Source organism: Vombatus ursinus, unplaced genomic scaffold, assembly GCF_900497805.2.
Source record: "Vombatus ursinus unplaced genomic scaffold, bare-nosed wombat genome assembly UNPS02014778.1, whole genome shotgun sequence".
NCBI classification, from domain to species: Eukaryota; Metazoa; Chordata; class Mammalia; order Diprotodontia; family Vombatidae; genus Vombatus; species Vombatus ursinus.
The window spans coordinates 4,137,345-4,163,402 of NW_020954556.1; the positions used below are offsets into that span (position 1 = coordinate 4,137,345).

The 26,058-nt window shown below is 38.9% G+C and overlaps 1 protein-coding gene across 6 annotated transcripts in view; it reads left to right on the forward strand.

Moving 5' to 3' along the window:
* Positions 1-26,058, forward strand: part of SH2D4A (SH2 domain containing 4A) — a 108,279-nt gene that overhangs the window by 61,250 nt on the left and 20,971 nt on the right. For 5 of the 6 annotated variants that reach the window (XM_027865330.1, XM_027865335.1, XM_027865332.1 and 2 more), the window contains 3 exons: positions 3,932-4,067; positions 7,826-8,036; positions 20,249-20,379. In XM_027865330.1, the coding sequence (XP_027721131.1) occupies positions 3,932-4,067; positions 7,826-8,036; positions 20,249-20,379 (478 nt within the window). The remainder of the gene's footprint in view (positions 1-3,931; positions 4,068-7,825; positions 8,037-20,248; positions 20,380-26,058) is intronic. The other variant, XM_027865334.1, reaches the window with a different exon arrangement.

The following is a 26,058-nucleotide window of genomic DNA, read 5'->3' on the forward strand; positions in this document are numbered from 1 at the left end:
CTTCCTATCCTCTAACCTGAGCCTATATCTCATAGAGGGGGGAAAAACAGAAGAAAATGGTCATATATGTGTGTATATACATATATATATAGGCATACATATATACTCATGTGTCTATATGTATATATACATATCTGCACATATATACCCACATGAGACCATTCATAGCAGTACTTTTTGTGGTTAGCAGAGAATTAGAAGCAAAGAGGGTGTCCTCCAATAGGAAACTTGCTAAACAAACTATGACATAAGAATGTAGTATAATTTTATTATGCAGCAAGAAATGATGAATAAGCAGAACCAAAAGAACAGTTCACACAATGACCACAACAACGTAAATGAAAAGGAAGCCAGACTTAGAGCAACTGAAAAATCATTAATATGATAAATGTAGAGAAATGCTGATGCTTCTTAATGGATTTATTTTGTATGATTTTGGAGCTGGTTCTGGAGAAGAGGACGAAACAGCTCCCTCCTCACAGTGCTTAGGTGGGAGTACTATGAGGGCAGAATGTTGTAAACATTTTAGATGTGATCACTATAGCAAGTATTTTTGCTTAATTATTTTTCTTTGTTACAAAGGAGATTTCAATTTGGGGTGGTTAGAAGGAATAGTTCAAAAAATGACTGGCATAAAAGAAGAGTAGGGATTATTCCATTTATTGTATTTGCATACCCACTATCTAGCACAGTGTCTGGAACATAGTAGGCATTTAACAGATGCTTATTGAAGGGTAAATTTTATTTTTAAAATTTATATATATATATATATATATATATACACATGTACATATATGTATATATACATACCCATATAAAGATATAGCAATAAATATGCAGATATGAACAGGAGCCAGTACTGAATAGATAAGGGGTCAAATGATGTGAACAGTTTTCAAAAGAAGAATTGTAACGTATAAAAAAAAGTGAAAAAAATATCCTCCAAATCACTACTATTAAGAGAAACGCAAATTAAAATAACTGAGAGTTTACCTCAGACTCATGAAGTTGGTAAAGATGATGAAAAGAGAAAAAGGCATTGTTGGAGGAAATGTCAAAAGATAGCCACACTAGAACACTGTTATTGAAACTGTGACTTTATTAGACCATTTGGGGGAAAAAATTGGAATTATGTGAGAAAAGTCCTTAAACCACTCATTGCCTTGACCTGGTACTGGGCATGTACCATAAGGAGGTCAAAGACAGAAACAAAAGGTGCAATATATAACAAATATTTATAGCCCTACTTTTTTGTGGTTAAAAAAATGCAAAGTGATTATTGATTAAGGAAGGGCTGAACAATTTGTGGTATGTGAATATAATCAGTAAAAAAAATTTAATGTGGAAAAACATGTATGAAATGATGAAGAGTAAAGTTTGCAGAACCAGGAAAGACACAATGACTATAATATAATATAAATTAAAAGAAGCCAAACTAAGTAATTGCATTGACCAATCTTGTTTCCAAAGAACAGATAATAAAAGCCTACTTCTCTCTGAAGAGAGGTGAGGTGCTATGTTTTCAGATGAAGCATGCAGTCCCTGTACTGCCTGATTTTGCTTAACTGTTTTTCTTTGATACAAGAAAAGACTAATGGGGAGAGGTGGAGAGACTATATTTGGAAATGACTGTGCTTAAAAATTTTTTTTAAAAATCAATAAAATTTAATTAAAAGGAAAAAAAACCCAAAGAGCTGGAGAAAGATCTCTAGCATGTTGATTAAGAGGATCAGTGGAAGGATATGGGCTAGAATCCCAGGAGTTAAGAAGATGTGTTTGGGTTGTGATTGCACAGTGGAGGAAGTTCTGTGTCACTGAGGTCACTGATTCACCCTTGTCTTAAAGTATGCCTCATCACTCAGGGTAGATCTAGCTTTGGTTTGCTGCAAATGTCCTGTGAAAAAGTTAAAAATTTGGAAAGAATTTAGAAAGGTTTATGGGCTCCATCTGATATCTATAATCAACATTATAATGGAGTTTGATAGGAGCAGCTAGGTGGTACAGTGGACAGAGCACCGGCCCTGAAGTCAGGAGGACCTGAGTTCAAATCCGGCCTTAGACACATAACACTTGTTAGCTGTGTGACCCTAGGCAAGTCACTTAACCCCATTGCCTAGCCAAAAACAAAAAACAGTAGAGTTTGATAGAATATCAACATATCCATATTAAATTGTATGTGGTAGCAAATATTTATACCAACATGCATCACTCATCATATAAAATAAATGTCATCCATTAAAGACATCTAACAGCATATTAAATACTCATACTGGTAATCCCTATCCTACAGCAGGACGGTTCTTGGAAAAAAATGAACCCTTATGCTAGCATGTGGATACAGGACTGGGAAAGAGTAAGAATTAGAGATGCAGTGGGAACTATATGTTCTGTTTTCTAATTCTTAGAGGTGCTTGAGCAAGCTTATTCAATAGATTTACCATTTGTTACTTAAACCTTGTTTTAGAATTTATACTCAGATTTTCCCCCTAATCTCCTTTTACTTCCAGCTCACACACAATGAATGTTAAGTATGGACTTCCTTAAGCACCTTGTAGCTCATTTGGTTAAACCAAGTGTTAGCAAGGCCACCATAGCTTCACCCCCTGTATGCCTTCATTAATGTTGTACTATCCAACTGGCTACACACTGCACCCTAATTGCCCCCATCTCCCAAGATGAAAAAAGCAAATGAATAGATTGGCACAAATCACCACCGGAATCACAACTAAACGTGTATACCCTACTGATTGTAGGTACATAGTCTATTCAAGGGCAGAATTCCTTTCTAAAGTAATTCATAGCGTTCTCTGACAGGCTCTGCCAGTTGTGGTTAGTTAGTGTGTTACCTCTGCGGGAGCCTCCAGTTCTGAGATGGCCATGCCCTGCAGCTCAGTAACTGGTTCCTGCTCTAGTAGGAAAAGAGTGAAAAGCTTCCCATCTAAAACAGATATTGTCCCAGTTTCTGGGTCTCTTGTCTGGGTGCATTATGACTATTTTTTACTGTTCTGATTGCCTTACCCAACTGTTCCATCTTAACACTTGGTTTCATGCATGACTCCTGACTTCTTCCTGTTGCCTTGTCGTGGTCTTATTTCTCCATCTTGACTGCCGGGTCCTGTGTACTCCCTAGATCTGGACTGTTTCTTTCATCTACTGATTATTCCCAGCCTTCACCTTGGTTCCTGTTCCTAGCTTATAGCACTGTGTCCTTAATCCATTACTTTAAATGGATTGATATGGCATTCTTAAAAAAGAAGGCACTTGCTATGTATGTAGGAAACATAAAGATAAATTATTGAAGATGGTGCTGAAAATCCATTTCCCAGAGGAATTAAAATGACTAAGTATTGTAGTTCTTTAAAGCCAACACCATAGTCAAAAACAAATCTCATCTATTCTTTATCTGTGAAGCTCATTTTATGTTATTTATATTTCACTAAGCAAAGTAAGACAGAATGAGAATATTTTAAAGAAGTTTCTGGAGCACATGAAGAATCATTTAGAATCTATTTGACAATCGATGGCATCTGTCGCTAGTTTGTCAAATAATCACATTCAAACCATGACCCTGTCTACAGCAGTATTCATATACCATCCACACCACACTGGCTGTTAGCCAAGTAATTATGAGATAATTCTCACATCAAAGATAGCAAATTATTATTAATTTTATCTTCTATTTAGCTTCCTTTGCTTTTGTGAGATAGTTTTGAGTTCCAAAAATCTTTAATCAGTGTATCAAAAGTACCCTATTTAAGCCAGAGTTAGATTGAAATTTCGTGTTCATGCTTCCCCCCATTATATCATGAAAAACTGAAAAGAAACATTCCACTTGTGATGTAGTGTTCTTGTCTTTTCAATGCAGAATCTCAGGTATTTGAATCAGTCACCAAGAATGAATATGTGAAGCATTTTGGGTTTTTTTTTAAAGCAGAAGAAAGAAACAATGAAGAACAAACCAGATGATGAGTTGAAACAAGAAGAAGAAGAGAGAACCAGACAGATTTATGAGAGTTGGAAAGAAACCCAAAAGTCGAACAAGGAAGAAAGAGAGTGGCAGGAGTCTTGTAAGTATATAGTAGTCTCTTCTCTTCTTTGCCAATTCATTCATTAAAATGATTGGATCTTAAACATTGAATAGGAAGGAGGCAGGAAGCATATAACTTAATGGGTGGTTTTAAAGAGATATGGCATCCTTCAAGACTCAGCTCAAATTCTGCATTTTGCAGACCTTTCCCAGCCCCGCCCCCCCCCAGCTGCCAGAGCCTTCCTATGCATACTTTCTATCTATTCTGTATGTATATTTTAGGTAGCTATTTGTTTACATGTTGTCTTACCCAATAGAGAATAAGCTTCTTGAGGGCAGGAGCTGGGATTTTGCCTTTCTTTGTATTTCCAGCGTTTAGCACAATACCTGGCACATAGTAGTTTCTTAGTAGAATCGTATTGACTGACTGATGGATGAAATTTTAATGCGGTGTTTTCTAATTGATAATTATAAAGAACTGGACACTAGAGTATAGTGTACTTGTTGGTCCACAACCAAGTGGAAACAAGGCCAATGCAGATGCCTGGTATACACTAAGCCCTGAAAGAATTAAGATTTGAAATGGAATTTGTTCTCAGTTTTTTGTAATGCCAGCCTGGACTCAGACATTGAAGTCATACTACCAGATTATCCTTTTATAGTACCTTAGCCAAGGATAAAGTTGGGAATTGAAGTATTTATAAAATAGAAAGTCCTGAATATTATTTGAATTCCATCACAGCAAGATTACAAAGAAAATCTTAGTATTTTAAGCACTGTAATGTATCAGTAATTGCATCAGTGTGGGTTTTTCTTTTGATGGTATGAAGTACAACTAATCCATACCTTACCCTGTTGTCCATGTGCCCCCATAAATCCTCAGGGTGAGAGGAAAGAAGAGAAAATACACCCAACATATTGGGGGCCTTCCTGGTTTCCTAACAGTGCTTGAGTACCAATGTGACATGCATCTGTCATTCCTCCCTTTCGATGCATGCATGACTCACCTCTCGTCCGTTTTTCCATTCTTGCATCCCTTTTGTGATATCTTTCACATCACTTCTTGTAACACAACTTATTTTTGACATAACTGATATTACATTTTAAGATCTAAACGATGGTCCATTTGTCATACAATGAAATCCCAGGATGGCTAAATAATTAGGACATCCCTGTGAGCCCCATCAGTGAAACAGGGATTTGACAAATGTACTCAAATGAAAACAAGTTCTTAAACCTCACATTAGGGTTAATCAATTTTTCAATAGGTAAAATAAGGTATTGATTATAAGATGTTATAAAGAATTACATATTTTTAATTTTTGTTTTTTATTAATTTATTTTTAACTTAAACACTAAAACTTAAATACACAATAAGAAAAAGAAACATTATAAACTTAAATACTCAAATACAAAATAAGAAAAGAAAAAAAAGGATTGCCATGCGCATAGCAGAACATGAGAGGATTCAAAATTTACAGCAGTAAATTTCCATTTCAAGAAAAGCCTATATAATAAATACACACATTGTGTCAGAACTATTCATTTTTCTTTGCTTCCTTGTAAGTTTTCTCTTATTCTCTGTTGTGTACTTTTTACTTTTTTCTTTTTTCCTCTTTCCCCCACCCCTTTCTCCCAAGAAAGCTACAATTAAGTGTGAACACACACATGTATGTATGTATGTATAGACATATACACACATAAATACATATACATACATACATATATATACACTTACATACACATGCATATATTTAGATATCTATAATTATACTCATATATAGACATATACATTCATATCCATCTATGTAGGACTATACTTATTTGTCTTCTGTTTCTCTGAGGATAACATCTTCCTTGATAAATCTAAGTCTTTCCATATTTTTCTAGGTCTACCAATTAATTTCCTACACCACAGCAATATTCCAACCTTATGCTGTCTAGTTATTGTAAAAAGTCTAAAAGAATATTGATTAATATGGCTGACATATAGTTTAGTTTCCCTATTTTTCTCTTTTGATTAAATGTATTTTAGCTTTAACTTTGTCTGAGATCATGATTACTACCCCTGCTTTTTTTTATAATAAATTCTACTCCTGATCCTTGTTTTATGGTTGTGTGTATCTCTTATTTCCTATCCCTCCTGCCTCCTCTACTTTACATCTTCCTGCTACCTTGCTCTCCTATTACTTAACCTACCCCTCTCCAAAGATCCCTCCCTTATCCTGTCTCACTGATCCCCATTCCCATTAGTCTAGATACACTCCTATACCCCCCTTATCCTATTTCCTCGCCCTCGTATTTCTTTGTACATTTGGAAGACTTTTATTCCCTTCTAAATGTATATATTGTGCTCTCTTTAACTCAGATCTGATGTGAGTAGGATTCTGTCTAAAAATCCCTCCCCTCTCCCTATCCCCTTAGGGGATTTCTTTCTGAATTTAGAAGATTTTTACACCCTTCTGATATATATGTATTGTTTCCTCTTTAACCCATTCCTGATGAGAGTAGGTTCCAGAACTACTAGCCCTCCTCCCCAGAATTATATTTTATAAAAGCAAAGGATTAAAGTGTCCTCAGGATTTTTTTGTATAAATCAGCCCACCTTGAAATTAGATCTGTTTAAGGAGAATTATTTTTCTTTACTGGTATGTATATGCTTTAGCACATAGGAACTTAATCAGACAAGTAGGCATTTATTAGGCACTTACAATATGCCAGGCATTGTGCTAAGTCCTTGGGATTCAAAGAAAGACAAAACCCATATAGACCCTGCCTTCAAGGAGTTCACAATCTAGCATGTAAACAGTTATATAATTAAAGATATGTACAGAGTAGAAGGAAGGTAATCTTAGATGGGGAGGCTAACTGGGAAAAGCCTTCTGCAAAAGGCTGTCTTAAAGGAAGGCCAGAATTCTAAGAGACGGAAGGGCAGAGGGAGTGGATTCCAGGTGCGAGAGACATGTGGAGTGTCCTGTGTGAGAAGCGGCAAATGGACCAGGTTAGCTGCATCACAGAGTGTGGGCAGAGGCATAAAGGGTAAGACAGGTACAGCTTTTTACTAGGGTATATCCATACTTCTTTCACCTTGTCCTGAGCCATGAGCCACTCGGAGACTCCTTGCTGCCTCCTGCTTGCCCATGACTCAGTGCTATATATCGCATCCTAAACATTTTTCATGAGGCATGAGACAATTACCTCTTACTCTTAAAATTCTAGGGTAACAATTATACCATGGAATAATTACACCGGTGGTGACTCATAACTCTTAACTCTGCCATCTTAACAGAGATGATGCAATATCTTCTCATTCTTTCCCCACTACTTAGAAGACTCCCCCAGAAACCACAAGACTACACATAAGCCTATTGCAGCAGAAGCTGGGCGGACTCTGCATGAGGAAGGAGTCCTGGCTGCCTATGGGTTGTTTTGTTTTGTTTTGTTTTTGTTTGTTTGTTTTTTGGTATTTTTATTTGGGGGATGGGGGAAGGCAATTGAGGTTAAGTGACTCGCCCAGGGTCACACAGCTAGTAAGTGTCTGAGGCTGGATTTGAACTCAGGTAGATGAGACTTCTTGACTCCAGGCCTGGTGCTCTATCTGCTGCACCATCTAGCTGCCCCTTGGCTGTCTATGTTTTCAGAGGGATTTTAAGAGGGAGGTTTGTCTCCCTAGAGGCTTAGGCAGTTATCATTCATTGGATGAGTTTCTTTGTCATGAAGCCTCATGCATTCATCTTGCTGCAGAGCTGCCCCAGCAAGTAGATGGATGAAGGCTCTTTCTCCTCTTTGTTTTCCTAGTGCGGAGATCCAAAGCAGCCGATGAGAAGAGGCGCTCTATTGCTAAACAAGCTAGAGACGACTACAGGCGGCTGTCCCTGGCTGCAAAGAAAGGGAAGGGCAATGATGGAACCCAGGGCTCCCAGGGTGCTGCACAGAAACCCAAAAGGCCTCCTCTTCCTCCAAAACCTCAACTGCTCAACCCAACAGGACCACCCAGAAAACCTCACAGGTAGGTCAGAAGTCACACAGAAGCGTGAGGACTGAAATTAGAAGGCAGACAAGACAGATTGAAGGACCAGTTGGGTCTTTCCCATGAAGAAGGCAAGGGTGGTCAGCTGTTAGTACAATAAATGTGTCTTCATTTGGTGCAGGGAAGTTCCAGTGAAGAAACTCCCTCCACCAAACAGATCATGACAACTTTACAACTCACAATCATAAAGAGTTGTCTGGGGCACTGAAGGTCTCTTGTCCAGTGTCTTGAAGCTTGTATGTGTCAGAAGTGGGACATATAAATGAGTTGTCCTGATGGTGAGAATGGCTGTATCCACTGTGCCACACTGCCTTTTTAAAATGAAATCACAGCCTGAGAAAAGGCTTAGAAAGTGAATTTCAGTCTTGTCTCTAGTGCCACCTCCTTGAGTAACCTTGGTGATTGCTTTTAATATGGTCATGATTAACCCGTGGTTACCTCGGGGCTGATATAGTTGGCAGAGAGGGTGTGGTCTTTGGTGTTCTCTCCCTTTTTACCTCCTGATCATTAATACCTCCCATCAAAGGGCAGTAGAGAAGCTACTTCATCTAAGAAGCATAGAGAGAAGAGAATTAGAGATAAGAAGTTCTCCATTTCACTGTTCATCAGTGGCTCCTAATGGAAAAAGCAAATTGATCCCAGGTTTTCATAATAAAATAGTGTATTTTCTATAATACTTCAAAGTTTACAAAAAAAACCCCACTTTCTTCATGACAACCCTTTGAGAGAGATAGTACAAGTATTATCATTCCCATTTTACAGATGAAGAAACTGAGGTTTAACAGATTTTCCTGTGGTCACACAGATTTCTTCATTCCAAATCCATTGCTCTTTCTACCTCTCTGCCTCCTCATAAGCCGAGGCAAAAATGATGACAGTAGAAATTCAGGAATGACTGTAAAAATTACTGAGTCCAGCTACCTCATTTTACAGAGTCATTGACTCTGAGAGTTGGAAGGGACCTCAGCCATCATCTTGTCTGATTCATTCCCAAAAGGAATCCGCAGTGATATATACCTGCCCAAGTAGTCAGTCCAGCGTGTGCTTGAAGACCCCAGAGAGGGAACCCACTACCTTTTGAGTCACTCCACTCCACTTGTGGATGGCTTTGATTGTTAGAAAGTCTTCTCTGGTAGCAAGCCTGACTTGACAGCTTTTACCCCTTATTCCTTCCGATAGGCTTCTGAGGGAGAACAGAACAAATCTAATCCTTTTCTAAATGACAGTCTTTCAAATAGCCGAAATTAACTGTCGAATCTGCCCTGCCCACCCCAGCACTCCCCCTTAGTCTCCTGAAATCTAAACATCCCCAGTTTCTTCATCTAATCCTAATGAGACTGCACTCCAGGTCAGATAAGGAAACTGAGGTTCAGAGACTGTGACTTCCTTAAAGTTACACAACTACTCAGAGGTGGTGATGGGAACAGACACTGAAAACAGATCTCTTGATTAGCAATCTAGTGTTACTATCACCTTGATGGCACAGTGGATAGAATGTTAGACTTGGAGTCAAGAAGACTGAATCTAAACCCTACTTCCTAGTTATGTGACCCTGGGCTAGTCACTTAATCACTGCCTCAGTTTCCTCTTCTGTAAAGTGAAGATAATAACAGCACCTATCTCCCAGGGTTATTGTGAGGATCAAACAAGCCAATATTTCACAGACCTTTAGGTGCTATATAAATGCTAGTGATGATGATAATGACAATGCCAGGCTACCTGTATTTACCACTGATATGAAATAAAAAGTGGATAGCAATTTCCCTCCACAGATATCGTGCAGTTAATTATTTGAAAATCCTCTTCTTGGCAATTATGATGTCTTTTTTCTGATGCTAGAAAAGTTTAGAGGGAGACAGGGAAAATTATAACTTGCTGTGGCCAGTGTCTGGTGGAAAATGACAAGTGACATCATAGTACAAATTTCCTATCCATCTTGTTTTTTGGCCATAAGATTTTTTCTGCTGATTGCTGATACTATTTTAGTGTATCACATTCTAGCTAGAGGGAGAGCAGAAGAGAGCAGTTAGAAATAAAAGGTCTGGGGAATGTGGTGAAAAGAATACTGGAGTCTAGAGAGTTGACTTATTAGTCAGTCAATCAATAAGCCTTTATTAAGCACCTACTATATCCCAGTCACTGTGCTAAGCTTCTCTTCCTGGCTCTGCCCCTGATTCACTATGTGAGTCACTTTGCTTCTCTGAAGTAGTTTCCTCATCTGTAAAAACTGGAAGACATGAAGAAAGTCTCCCTCTTTGTGGGCATTAAACATTCCTCCCTCCCTCCCTCTCTCTCTCTCTCTCTCTCTCTTGAAAAAACAAAACAAAACAAAGGAATTCTATAACTTAATGGAAGATAGTGAATGTGGCATCTCTATATTTCTGCTTTCCATATTGAAAAGCTCCAGTCAATAAGCATTTATTAAGCGCCTACTATGTGCCAGGTACCATGGTAAGTGCTGGGGATACAAAAAGAGGCAAAAAACAGTTCCTGCCGTTGGGCAGTTCACAGCCCAATGGAGGAAGCAACATGCAAACAACTATGTGTGAGCAAACTAACTACACGATAAATAGGAAATAATCAGTAGGGGGAAGGCGCTAGAATTAAGAGAGTTTGGGAAAGGCTTCCCAAAGAAGTAGAAGGTGGGATTTTAGCTGGGACGTGAAGAAAGCCAGGGAAGCCAGGAGGTAGACATGAGAAAGGAGAGCATTCCAGACATGGGGACAGCCAGGGAAAATGTCCATGGTGAGAAGAGGGAGGGTCTTGTTTAAGGGACATTAAGGAGAACAGTGTTACTGGACTGAAGAGTACATGGGGTGTGGGGTGTAAGAAGATTGTAAAGGTGGGAGGGGGCAGGACATAAAGGGCTTTGAATGCGAAAGGACTTTATATTTGATCCTGGAGGTGATAGGGAGACACTGAAGTTTATTGAGTAGGGAGGTAACCTACATGCTTAGCTCACTTTGAGAGCCAAGTGGAGGATGGTGTGGAATGGGGAGAGACTTGTGGCAGGCAGACCAACCAGTAGGCTAAATGCAAAGTATAACTGCCTGTGCCAGGGTAATGGCAGTATCATAGGAGAGAATGGGTCATATTTGAGAGATGCTACAAAGGTAAAACCCACAGGCCTTGGCAACAGATTTTGGATGAGGGGGGGTGAGAAAGTGAAGAGTCAAGGATGGCCCTTAGGTCATGAGCCTGGGGGTTGGGAGCATGGTGATGGGACAACCAGTTTGAGGTGTTTGATAGGCAGTTGAAGATTCAAGACTGGAGGTCAGCAGAGAGCCCCATATTAGAACATGGAGTTCAGTGATTGGCAGCTCAACTCTAACCACAATTTTCAGATTGCTTCATTTCACTAGAGGACCGCAGTTGGGGAAATCCCTTTTTTTTTTCATGGCCTGAGGAAATGAGGGACTAGGATATGGGTATTGTCTGCTTCCCTGCGAACATAATGCTGAGCAAAACAAGAACATATTGAACATTACTAGAGTGCCATGGCAGACACTTTTCCTGCCTCCAGTGTAGATTTTTCACTTAATTGGTACAAGTGTTGTCTACACATGACCTTTAATCCAGACCATACTGGGGAGATTGAGAAACGCATTTTGGAATGTATCCATTTCCAAAGTTACTTTCAGACCTTGGTATGTTATATATTGAAAACAGCAAGGATGGTGTCTTTTATTTTATTTTATTTTATTTTATTTTATACTTGGGGTAAGAGATTTAGAAGGGACTCTGAGGGCCATCTAGTTTAACTCCCCCATTTTATAGCTGAAGAAACTGATGCATAGAGAAGTTAAATGACTTGTCCAAGGTCATACAGATAGCAAATGTCGGAGCCAGATTTTTTTTAACCCAGGTTTTTCAACCCTAAATTGCCCTTTTCTCTGCAAAATTAATATTTTATTCATTTTTAAAAGTTTTATTATTATCCTTTGTTTTCACACCACAGTCATGTCCCCTTAAATATTTCTGATGGGAGCCTTCTTTATAACAAAGAGAAATATTTAAGCAAAGCCAACCCCTCCAGCAGCTATGTGTGACAGCATCTCTGTCCTTCCATATCTTTAGTACCCCATCTCTCTACTGAGAAGAATGAGGTGAGTTTCATAATCTTTTCTGTGGTACTGGGACTGTTCATTTCAGTTCATCAGATTTTGCCTGCCTCTTAGTGGTTATTGCTTATGTAACTGTAGTCTTCACATAGATTGTTATATTAGTTCTGCTTATTTCCTTCCTTAGTTCATCAATCAATCAAATGACAGTCATTTATTAAGCACCTACTGTGTGCCACAGATACTGGGCTGAGCACAGGAGATTCAAAGAAAAAGCAAAAACAAATCATGCTTTCTTGAAACTTACATTCTAATGGGGGAAGGCAAACATATACGTAGAAAAATGGATGCATATGTAAGAAATATAGGGAAGAAGGGAGGTTATCTTATAAGTGAAGGTGCTAACAGCTGAAGGGGCTGGAGAGACCTCCTGCAGAAGGTGGCATTGAGCTGAGTCTTAAAGGAAACCAGGGATTCTAAGAGCTGGAGGTGAGGAGGGAGAGGATTCCAGGCATGGGGGAACAGCCAGGACAAAGACATGGAGGTGGGAAGTAGTGTGTCATGTGTGACCAACAGCAAGTAGGCACCAGAAGCTCATGATCTTTCCTAAACTGACAGGTGACAAATTCTAGTACAAATACAGACTTTAAAATACCCTTCAGTAGATAAATAGTACTGGAATCAGACTATTATCATAGTCAGAAGTATTGCCCACAATCACCTGAAAATAAGACTGATTTGAGGGCACTGTTTGTAATAGATGTCACTATAGCAGTATGGAATGAAAAAATTTTTAAAGCTTCCATAAAAGTTTTCCAGAAACTTTCATATATGTCTTCTCATATGAATTCCACATATTTGTAATTCATTATGGTATAATAGTGTTACATTAATAAATGATAGTTTTTCAGACACTTCTTTTTTTAAAATATTATTTGTAATACTGTTCTTTTTAAATTTTGAGTTCCAAATTGTCTCCCTCCCTCCCCTACCCACTGAGAAGGCAAGCAATAATGATATCAGTTATACATGTGAAATCATACAGAACATATTCTATATTAGCCATATTTTTTTAAAATTAAGAAAAATAAAAAAGTGAGAAAATTATACTTCGGTCTACCCTCAGAGTTCATCAGTTCAAACTGTTTCTCTGGACACGGATGGCATTTTTTCATCTTGAGTCCTTTGGAATTGTCATAGATCATTGTATTGATCAGAGTAGCAAGTCTTTCACAACTGATCATCATTGCAACGTTGCCCGTACTGTACACAATGATCTTCTGATTCTTCTCTGTCAATTTCTTTTCACTTTGTATCAGTTCATATGCCATGTTTTTCTGAAACCACTCTCTCATCATCGCAATCATATGCCACAGCTTGTTCAGCTATTTCAAAACTGATGGACATTCTCCCAGTTTCCAATTCTTTGCCACCGCAAAAAGAGCTGCTATAAATATTTTTAATATATAGGTCTTTTACCTTTTTCTTTGATCTCTTTGGGATACAGATCTAGTACTGGCATTGTTTATCAAAGAGTATATACAGTTTTATAGCCCTTTGGGCCTAGTTTCAAATTGTTATCCATAATGGTTGGACCAGTCCACCAACAGTTCATTAGTGTACTTATTTTTCCCTCCTCCCCTCCAGCATTTGTCATTTCTGATAGGTGTGAAGTGGTGCCTCAGAGTTGTTTTAATTTGCATTTCTCTAATCAATAGTGATTTAGAGCATTTGTTATTGATATCCTTTGACCATTTATCAGTTGGGGAATGGCTCTTATTTTATAAATTTGACTCAGTTCTATACTCAGTATACATTTGAGAAGTGAGGCCTTTATCAGAGGAACTTGCTATAAAATTTTTGATATTACTTCATTGTGTATGGTGTGCTTTAACAAAATGTAGTTTCCTTGGATTATCTCTTTTAATTAGATCTGTTTTTGCTTTTGCTTTGTCTGAGATCATGATTGCTACCCTTGCCTTTTTTAAATCAACTAAAGCATACTACATTCTTCTCTAGCTCTTTATTTTAACTCTGTGTCTTTATATTTCAAGAGTGTCTCTTGTAAACAACATGTTGTTGAATTTTGGTTTTTAATCCATTCTGCTATCTGCTTCCATTATATGCGTAAGCTCATCCCATTTACATTCACAGTTGTGATTACTATGTACTTCCTTCTCTTCCTCCTCCTCCTCTTCCTTCTCCTTCTCTTTCTTCTCCTTCTTCTTCCCTTTCCCTCCTCAAAAGCATATTTTCCTTCTAACTACCATCTCCCTTAATCTACCTTAATATCCCTTCTCCCCTTTTTTCTTATCCCTTTTTCCTCTTATTTGCCTATTGGTAAGTTAGCTTTCTATATACAACTGAGTGTGTAAATCTGAGTGTGTGTATAAATTCTTTCCTCTTTTAAACAGTTCTGATGAGAGCGAGTTTCAAGCATTGCTCGCCACACACCCCCATTTTCCCCGTAGGTGTAAAAATTTTCCACATTTTCCTTGTGAATCTCTTTTATGTGAAAAAATTTTCCACATTCTACCTCTGCCTTCCCTTTTCTTGCAATGCATCCTTCTTTCTCACCCCTTCATTTTTTTTTGGAAAACATATACTCAACATATACTCATGTAAACTATCCCAATAATGATAAAATTCTTAGGAATTAAATGTATCATATTCCCATATAGGAATATAAACAGTTTAACTTTATTGAGTCCCTTTACTTTTTCATGTCTACCTTTTTATGCTTCTCTTGAGTCTTGTGTTTGAATGTCAAATTTTCTATTCAGTTCTGATCTTTTCATCGGAAATGCTTGAAAGTCCTCTATTTAATTAAGTATCCATTTCCCCCCTGAATATCCATTTTCCCCCCTTTTCAGTTTTGCTGGGTAGTTTATTCTTGGTTGTAATCTTAGCTCTTTTGCCTTCTGGAATATCATATTCCAAGCCCTTTGCTAAATTCTTTAACAGGGAAGCTGCTAAATCTTGTGTGATCCTGACTGTGCCTCCATGATACCTGCATTGTTCTTTCTGGCTGCTTGAAGTATTTTCTCTTTGACATGGAAGCTTTGGAATCTGGCTGTAATATTCCTGGGAGTTTTCATTTGGGGATCTCTTTTCAGGAAGCAATTGGTGGATTCTTTCCATTTCTATTTTACCCTCTGGAGCTAAGATATTGGGGCAATTTTCCTTGATAATTTCTTGAAATATGATGTCTAGGTTCCTTCTTTAGTCACGACTTGGGTCCCTTGTGATTGACCACCAGTGCACCTCTCTGCCTGTTATCTAGGACCAGAACAGCATATGGGTGATGAAATTGCTAATCAGTGCCAGCTGTACCCAGTGCCAGAAAAGAGTCCCTTTTATATGTCTTTCTGACTAGTTGTCTGATCTGCCCCCCTTACTGTCTCTGGGATGAGATCTTCCAAAGCTGCTGCTGCTGTAGCCACTGGTGCTGCCTCTGCCTCAGATGGACCTTCACCCCAGTGTCACAGACCTCTCTTGCCGACCTAAGGTTTCTTAGGCTAGAAAAAGGTCTCATCCTAAATTGCTGTTGGTTCTGCCACTCCAAAATTTTATGTGAGGCATTATTTTAAAGTTACTTGGAAGGCAATGTTGAGACAATTCAGCTGGGTTGCTGCCTCTAATCCACTATCTTGGCTCTGCCCCTTTTAAAACTATTTCTCAATTGATGGACATCCATCTTGTGTCCATTTTTTTTTTTTTTTTGCTATTACACAGAGTGCTACAATGAAAATTTTGTCACGTATGGTAGCTTTCTTTCTGCAAAAGCACTTGGGGCTCTAAAAAAAATTGGAGCAAAGACAGTTAATATTATGTCTGGGAAAATAAATTTAGCACTTGCAAATTTCAATTCCATTAGCATCCATAAGAATTTAGAGTTGATTGATCTCTAATGCTTTTTTAAGGGACACCTTTTAGGCACTAGTGGTAATCAAGGGTGTTAAGAATAGCCAGAGCCCAAATTCACTTGTATTCTCTGTTGCAGTCCATGTACTTCTCAACCAAGTCAAACACAATATATTCTCTAGCTTCAGGGTATAAAGCTGGCATCTTTAGGGTCTATAGATTATACTGCTACAGGAAAATGTCTTTTTATAATTTACAATAGAAAATTTCAAAGGATGGACCAAATCCCTTAGTACTATCAGACTTTTGTGTATGTGGAACCTGATCAAAATTATGATTTTCAATGCAGATTATCACTGTCTTTTCAACAAACGTGGAGAGGCAGTAAGGTATTGTGAACAGAGGTGACCTCAGAGTTAGGAAGAGCTGCCTTTGACACATACTTATTGTGTGACCCTGGACTAATCACTTAAACTCTCAGTACCCCCTCAATGCCCTCTCAGGCAACACTCTAACACTGTAAGTTGCAGAAAAGGTGTCAACTTGCATTGACAAGGTTTCCTCGCCTGGAATTTCCTATACTAATGTATAGGAGGTTTAATCTCCCAGCGCATTGGTAAAGGAAATTCCTCACCAGGAGTTCCCTGCAGTGAAATATTATGTTTCAAAATTCATGGATCATCTGTACTCTCTCCTGGTCAGAGAACATCGAATGGCATACCCATTTTAGGGAGGGCATTGACAAATGCAAGTGTATCCAAGGGAGGATGGCCGGGATGGTGAACGGCCTGGAGAGCATCCCGTGTGAGGATGAATATTTAAATGAACTAGGAATGGGTAGCTTAGGGAAGAGGAGACTTTGGGAAGGGGGAGGGGAGCATGATTTCTGTCCCTGTGAAGTCAAAGAGCTGAGATATGAAAGAAGGATTAAGTTTATTTGCTTGCCCTCAGAGCATAGGAAGATTAACAAAAGTTAGAAGTTGCAAAGAGGCAGATTTAAACCTATTTTAAAAATATCTCTTAACTTCCTAACAATTAAGAGTTGTCCCAAAATGGAATGGTCTTCCTTGAAAGATATTGAGGTCCCCCTCACTGGAAGTTTTAAAGCAAAGGCTGTTTGGCCATTTGTTAGGAATGTGGAACAGTAGATTCTTATTCAGGTGTGGGTTGAACTACGTGGTCTTGGAGGTGTTGAGGTTATGGGAGTCTTAGATGAGATCACTAAGATAAAGAGCATACAAAGAGAAGAACAAAGGATTTTTAGGGGGTTATGGGTTTGGAATGAGGGTAGAAATAAGATAAGGAACCATTAAGGGAGATAAAAGAGGTAGGAAAACCAGGACAGTGCCACATTGCTGTGAAGGAGAGTATTTCAAGGGGTATGTGGCTCAGTGGATAGAACGATGGACCTGGAGTCAGGAAGACCTCGGTTCACGTTTGGGCTTCAGATACTTACTAGCTGTGTGACCCTGGGCAAGTCATTTAAAATCTGTCTGTCTCAGTCTCCTCAGCACCTACCTCCCTGGGTTGTTGAAGGAGCAAATTATGTAATTTTTGCCAAGCACTCAGCACATTGCTTGGCACATAACAGGTGCTCCATAAGTTTTTGTTTCCTTCCTTCTTTTAAGAAGGGAGTAGTTAACAAGGTCAGAGACTACAAAGGTCAAAGAATATGAAGATCTGAGAAAAAGATCTTTGGATTTAGGGGTTAGAAGGTAACCTTTAAGACAGTGGTTCCAGTAGAGTGATAAGAGAAGAATCCACTTATAAATGATTTAGTGGTAAGTAGTAGTCAAAAGAGGTAGAAGGAATGAGTGGTACACTGTTGAATTTTTTTTTAAGAGTTTGCTGGTCAAAGGAAGCAGAAGTAACCTAGTGGCTCAATGGGTAAGAGAGTCAAAGGAAGGTACTTGAGGGTGGTGAAACCTCCATCTCTTGGGGATACAACAACCTGTTTGTAGGCCGAGGAAAAGGAGCCGGCTGAGACAAAATGATTGAAGGCATGGAGACGGTTGTGCATGTTCAGGGCACAGCCCAGAAAGAGGGCAACTGATAGACCAATCACAACAGATGGCAGGGGCAGGAATGGAGGGCACGGTTTGAGGCACTAACCTTGGAAAGAAGAGACTTCCTTCTCTGAGAAATAAGGGAAAGAAAAGAGGATGCGTAAAGATATAAAGAGACATTTGGATATGGAAATTAGAGAAGTTGCAAAAGTTCACATTGGGTGACCTTGATCTTCCCAAGTAGAAATTCCCTCTCAATAGAGGTTTTGAAGTGAAGAGGAGATAGTTTCTTAAGGGGGACATTGTAGAAGAGATTCTTGATCATATATAGGTTGGACAAAATGGCCTCTCAGGTCCCTTCCAACTCTGATTCTGTTATTTTGAATTTAGGCCGTGGGGGTTGGGGTGATGTTAGGGGCTTGCAGGAAAAAAAAAATTTGCAATGGTCACTGCGGGGAATGAAAAATAAACACAAGTTGATATGCATGAAAGGATCTCCAAGCAACATATATAGCATTAGTTTTTACTGGAATCAGTTAGCACCATTATATGACTTTACTTGACAATCTAAGAGTAGAAGTGGAGATAGCAAACAATTGCTTTTCAAAGATGAGCCTGGATTTCTTGTTTTCTAGTGACCAATTCAAGTGAAGCAAGAGAGACCTGATTAAGTAGAAGATTAAATTAAGTAGAGAAAGTGGAGGTCATAACAAGGGTAAAAAACACCAAACTTAGTAGAATTGTGGAGGAGGAAGAGATGTATGGACAGGATGTTGTGATAAGAGAATGGTATTTTAGAATTTAAAACCTTGGAAGTAAGCAGTTCGGAGTGGTGACAGCATCCAAAGCATGGGTATGCTTATGGGTGCTGCAGTGGAGTGGATATGAGGAGCTGATGAAATAAAGCAACAGGTCAAGGTGTTGGGAATATCATCAACATGGATATTGACATCATTAGTGTTGGAGGGAAGATCATGAGGTTGAGTGTGAAGTCATTAAAACGGGGATGGGTTAGGGAGCAATCGCTGAATTTAATAAGGAAGAGAGAGAGAGGCTGGTATCAGATACCATGGAATTCACAAAAAGGGACATAACAAAAGATGATAGCATAATAATAGTCTAGAAGTAATAGTGAGGAACAAAGACTATGTCAACCACTGCAGGAGAAGCTTCCATTAGGTTCCACCAAGGGACATGGTGTCATCAGAGGAAAGTAAGTCTTCATTTAATGCAAGGATGTGGAAAACATGTTTAAGGGAAAGGCAGAGGATGGGTGGGACTCACCTTTGCCCTAATCAGCTTGTCATCAAGCATTGAGAACTTGCTATGTGCCAGGCACTGTGTTAAGTACTGGGAATATAAAGAAAGGCAAAGAATGATCTCTGTGTTCAAAGAGCATACATTTGAATGGAGAATAAATAACTAGGTTTATACACGATCTATACAGAGGAGCCAGAATGTAATCTTGGATGGGAAGGCATTAGCAGTTAGGAGGATAAGGAAAGGCTTCCTGCAGACTGTGGGCTTTGAGCTGAACCTTCAAGGAAGCAAGAGGAGAGATGAGGGGGCAGAGCCTTCAAAGCATGGGGGGACAACCAGGCAAAGGCAAAGAGAAGAGTGATGGAGTGTTGTGTTTACAGAACTTTAAGGAGGCTTTGCTACCAACATTTAGTTCAATGCCTGCTTTGTCCTTTTTGTATAAATTTTCAAACACCCTCATTTTTGAAGATATCTCTTAACTGAACTAAAACCTTCAAAGTAGAGAAGAGAGAGAAGGGAAGTGAACTAGAGAGACTAGTAGAAGCAGAGGAAAAAAAAGGAAACAGAAGGATGAAAAGGTTGAGGCAGGAACTGACTTAATTTGATTTGAATGCTTTGCTTACAAATAGGTTCTCTCCAGGAAACTTGTGCTAGAGGCAGTCTCCACATATTAATACTTAATTTCTCAGATTTTAATTGGAAGTTAATGAAGCTCCCAGATAATATTAAAAATGAATTAAAGTAAACACAGCAGTTGGTCATACCCATGGCTCACTTAAATTTTCATGACATTTTTGTCAGTTGCATTTGTCAGGATGGCTGGAAAGATGCAGAAAAGGATCTATTTTCTGGGCCCTGGGACATAATATGAAAAAAATCCCACAGTACCTCTGACTGGGTAGCTTGGGCTTTTAAATGCATATTGTGTCCCTTTAGAAGATACTAGCTTTATCTATAGTATTAAATCTAACTGAAAATATTAATCCTTTGCAAATGACAGAAATCAGGGAGTGGAGAGATCTGTGTCCCACTCAGCCCAAGAAAACATCATTACATGGTTTAAGGAGGAGCAGATCCCACTGAGAGCCGGCTTTGAGAAAAATTCGGACACAATCGCGCCATGGTTCCATGGTGAGTACTGAAATCTCTTCAGTGTGGTCCCTACTACCAGCAGAAGAAACCTGAATCCAGAGAGACTATTGTTACAGAAAGTGTTCTCTTCAATATGCTAAGAGATTTTCTTATTTTTTTTATTAATTTATTTTGATTTATCAATAATCACTTCCATATGCTTTTGAGTTTAAAATTTTTCTCCCCCTTCCTCCCCACCACCCTCCCCAAGATGGCGCATAATCTGATATAGGCTATACATTTACATTCATATTAAACATATTTTCACATTAGTGATGTTGTAAGTAGAAATTAAAACCGATAAGAGGAACCATCAGAAAGAGGAAACAAAACTCAACAGAAGAGAAAAAAATTAGCAATTTGGCTTCCATAGTTCTTTCTTTGGGTGTGGATAGCATTTTCCATCACAAGGCCTCTGGATATGTCTTAGATCCTTGTATTGCCAGGAAGGGTTAAGTTTATGAATATTAGTCATCATGCAACGTGGCTGTTATTGTGTACAACGTTCTTTTGGTTCTGCTCATTTCACTCAGCATAAGACCATACAAGTCTTTCCAGGTTTTTCTGAAGTCGGCCTGTTCATCATTTCTTATAGCACAATAGTATTCAATCACATTCATATACCACAACTTGCTCAGCCATTCCCCAATTAATGGGCATCCTCTCAATTTTCAATTCTTTGCCACCACAAAAAGAGCTGCTATGAATATTTTTGTACATGTAGGTCCTTTCCCCATTTGTGTGATCTCTTTGGGATATAGCCCTAGAAGTGCTATTGCATAGTTCCAAATTGCTCTCCAAAATGGTTGGATCATTTCACAACTCCACCAACAATGCATTAGTGTTCCAATTTTCCCATATCTTCTCCAACGTTTATCATTTTCCTGTTTTGTCATGTTGGCCATTCTGATAGGTGTGATGTGGTACCTCAGAGTTGTTTTGATTTGCATTTCTCTAATCAATAGTGATTTGGAACATTTTTCATATGACTATAGATGGCTTTAATTTCTTCATCTGAGAACTGTCTGTTCATATCCTTTGACCATTTATCAATTGGGGAATGGCTTGTATTCTTATAAATTTGACTTAATTCTCTATATATTTTAGAAGTGAAGCCCTTATCAGAGAGGCTGGTTGTAAAAGTTCTTTCCCAATTTTCTACCTTCCTTCTAATCTTAGTTACATTGGCATTGTTTGTGCAAAAACTTTTCAATTTAATGTAATCAAAATTATCTATTTTGCTTTTTGTAATGTTCTCTATCTCCTGTTTCTGTCCAAGAGATTTTCAAAATAATTGTCTATTCAAAGACTAGTCTGAATTTCTTTCTATTCCTTGTTTCCTAGGGACCAATTCATCAGCTCATGAAATTTGTTAATAAGCAGTGAATAATCTTATGAGCCCTGCACTTACAGGGTTAATTTGACAGTCCAAATAAATTATCTCTGGCTGAATGAAGAGATATACTCACATTGCCTTTCCCAAGCAATCCCATAGGAGAAAGTTCCAACTCAAAAGAACTGGTGTAGTAGAAACAATGCCAGGCTGGGATTCACAAGACAAGTATTCTCATCCTGGATCTGCCATAAGCCATTTTTATACCTCCTGGCAGATCACTTTCCCTCCTCTAGTTTTAGTTTTCTCACCTGGAAAAGGTGTTGATTAGACTTTATGATTTCTCAGATTCTTTCCATTTCCATGATTCCTAGACCCTGGGTTCTTCTGGGTAGTTGAAGTTGCAACCAGAGATAGGGGCTGAGTCTGCAGGCTTGCCAAGAAAGTATCACCTTGAACACAATTACTGTGTGCTGTCTGAAAAACTGCAAGTCAGTGCCAACTTTGCCAAGTCAGCTCATGCTTCACTACCTACTCTTTTCACTGTTTTGGGTTTCAGCGACAATGATAGCCAGTCTGCTTGGCCCAGATATTATTTCTCTAAGACTAGCTTGTTGCCCAACCAACTATACACCCAGTTAACCCATTTGTCTCACATGCAACGGTAAGCGTGTAGTTTAAAAAAATGCAATTGAAGTTTTATATCTAAAGGGAGTTCAAAGGGAGGTTGCTAGTTTGAGTAGAAATTGAAGTCTGAGGTGCCATCCCCAAAAAGGGCAGACCTTTTTTCCTTTTAAACCAAACCATTACATATATTAGGAACAATGAGGTTACCCAGGGTACCCCTGGGATTCTATGCTTTGGAAACAGAGCAGCTGTGAGTCTTGCTCCGTGGACTGGGAGTCAAGAAGATCTGAGTTCTAATCCTGCATCACACACTTACTGGTTGCAGGGCCCTGGGCTTGTCACTTAATATTGCTGAACTTCAGTTTCCTCAGCTGTAAAACAAAGATAATAACAACAGCTACCCCTCTGCTGCACTACCTAGAGAAAGTGGTTGAATGATGAAGTCAGAAAACAAATGACAAAAGGCTGAGAAGTGAGAGGAGAGGAAGGGGAAGCATTGAGAGTAATGCCTCCGTGTGTGTACCAGAAGACAGCTTCTAATAACTCACACAGTGGATTGCTAGTAGGTCATCTGTCCAATATTGATTTGACTTTTCTTTCCTCTGTGGGGGCATGTTAGGTATTGGGGATTGAAACTCTATTCCTGGAATGAATTCTTATAGCAGGAAGCCTGGTATCTGGGTCCTTGATGGTTATGCAGTTATCCCTGTTTACGTGTTTCCATAGAGTGTCATGGTTTGGTGGGTTGGTTGTTTTTTAAATAACCAATGAATTTGTCAGTAAATACCAATGAACTTGGTTCTCAGGAGAGGCTGGGTGGCCATTTGTCAAGATGTCATAGAGGGAAGCCATACTTCAGTTGGGATTGGACTAGATGCCCTCTGAGACCTCTTCCACTCTGACACTCTGATTCCATGTATTCAGAGTTTTGACTGACCTGAAAAATACATTTCAATCGTTGGTTCTGTTTGAAACATCGATTGGCAGCTGTGAGAGCATGAGTAAGCCAGAAGCCTAGTGGAAACTTACAAAATACTGCTTAGAATGGTTGCTGCTCTGGTCTAAAAAAAAATTAAAAAAAAAAACACCACCAAAAAATCAACCCAAGATCCTTGCGTTTTATGTACAGACATTGTATTGATGTATCATTGTAATAGTGTCCTTGTTGTTTACTCAAACATGTATCATGCTCATGTTGCCAAAGAAGAAAGAGCTCTGTACCATAAATCATTATCTTCAGTTTGAGTGAGTTAATCAGATTTCACAGGCTTCTACAGAAAGGAAAAGATGGATCACATCTAAATAATTCATTCTACTTTTAACACTTACATTTATTCTCTTTGCAATACAATTGTTTTTTTCATCGGTGCTTTGAAATCTCAGCTGGTGGCTTTCCTATATTGATTTATCATCTTTCTTTCTCTGTCCTTTAATCTGTGAATTACCGTTTTATAAGTTATGACTTAAATTATCTTTTTCTTATCTCAAACAATCCCTTTTTCACATTTTGTTTCCTTTTGTCTTAATTAAGCAGCAAGTCCTAATGGCAAAATTTAACCATATCCTAAAATTTGAATGAAAATGGCATGTTAATAGACCAGTAGGTTTTGTTTTCATTTTTGCCTGCTGCGACTGTAGTGTCCTAGTTTAAAAAGAGTAGAGAGTTCAACCTTTCTTGTATTTATTGAACACCTCCTCTATCCATGGAATCAGACAAGATTCTTTAGCGTACCCAGAAGGACTTAGTTCAATTCACCTAGTATATTCTGAGCACCACCATGTTCCAGGTACTGTGCTGAGGATAAAAAGAAAAGAAGGAAATGATCTTTGGTCTCAATACTCTACTAAGATGTGATAAAAGGGGATGTTAAGTTCCATAAAATAGAATAAAAAGATTTATAAAGAAAAATTTATTTACACACTTATCATTTCTGCATTCATTTTTTAAAGACAAACAAGAAGTACAGTCTCCTCTTCTATTTCAATCTGCGTCATCTTACACCAGTCATTAACTTCAGAGCATCTCATGTCCTTTATTTGATATTTCCACAGGCAGAGAAATTTCATTATAGATCAAATCCTGTTTCAACAAATTTGAATGATCAATGCTAGTTGTTATTATACTAGATATTTTTGCATCAAATATGGCTCCAAATAAATGGGTCATTGACTTAGTATACAGTGTAGTACAGTGGCAAGAGCACTAGCTTTTGAGTTGGAGGACCTGGATTCAAATTCTTCCTCTTATACTTGTTACCCATGTGACGTTACATAAGTCACTCAACTTCTCGAGGCTTCGGACTCCTCATCTGTACAGAAAGACGGTTGAACTATGTGACATCTGAAGTTTCTTCTATTTCTAGAACTGTGATCCTTTGATCCTCTGATTAGGGCTTAGAAATCTATATTAGAACAATAATTGTTGTAGACTAGAAGAATGTGTGTATGTATGTATGTATATATATGTATATCCTTCCTAATACTACCTAGATGACATTAAGTCAGTACAACAGGGATCCAGGATGTCACTGGTGTGGAGGTTCCCTCCCTCAATACAAGTCTCAGACCCTCGTTTTCTTAGTAGATAGTCTCAAGTAATAAGAATAACTAGTATTTATATAGTACTTACCATGTGCCAGGCACTGTGCTAAGCGCTTTACAATTATCATCTCACTTTATCATCCCAACAACCCTGGGAGGTAGGTGCTGTTATCCCCATTTTACAGATGAGGAAACTGAGGCAAACAGCAGTTAAGTGACTTGCCCAGGGTCACACAGCTAGGAAGCCTCTGAGGCTGGATTTGAACTCAGGTCTTTTGACTCCAGTGGATAGAGAGCTCTATCCACTACCACTGCTGCACTTAGGTGGTAGGTGCTTGAGTGACAACTGGTCTACAGCCATACCCTTCCGCTTTTGCATGCCCTTTGCAGAGCTTGTGAGCTACTGTAAAGCAGTTTGGTGCAGGTAAAAGAATGCAGGGTTTGTATTGAGAAGAGTTGGGTTTGAAGCAGGACTCTGCTGCTCACTACCTGTGTGACCTCAGGAAAATCATCTCCTCTCTCCAGACTTCATAGTATAATGAGGGGACTGGATGAAATGACCCTTCAGGTTAATTCTGGCTCTAAATCTACGAATTCTGCCTTCCAGGGACAGTGTTAGGCAGGGAAATGTGTGTTTCATACCTGATTCAATCAGAACAGTTGAGTGCTAAACCGTTAGATGTCAATCACACATATATTCCTGATATTCTTATGTTCCTTTATTTGATCATAATCCCTTATCCTTCCATCTGTCCCAGCCCCTGGTTCCTTCTAAACCATTTAATCCCTCCCCATTGAGGCCTGCTCAATTAAATTGATCAAGCAGTAAGCATTTTTTAACCATCTCCTTTGTGCCAGGTGAGAGGCAGTGTGGGGTAGTGGATAGAAAGCTGGCAAAGCCAGGAGGACTTGGGTTCAGGTCCTGCCTCTGATGTAGTGGGACCCTGGGCAAGTCCTTGACTTTCTCAGTTCTCTAGGCAGCTTTCTTTAAGTTGTGGAGAGGGGGCCAACCAGCATTGGTAGAAGCAGTTTCCTTGTGTTGGCATTATCTATACCTAAAACAGGTCGCATCTCTCCTATTCCTGTCATCTCCTGTATGCCAGTCATTGCATGAGGCACCACCTTTCCTGCTTTCTTCCTGTTTTCCCAGTCCATCATCCCTGCTCTAGCCTCACTTA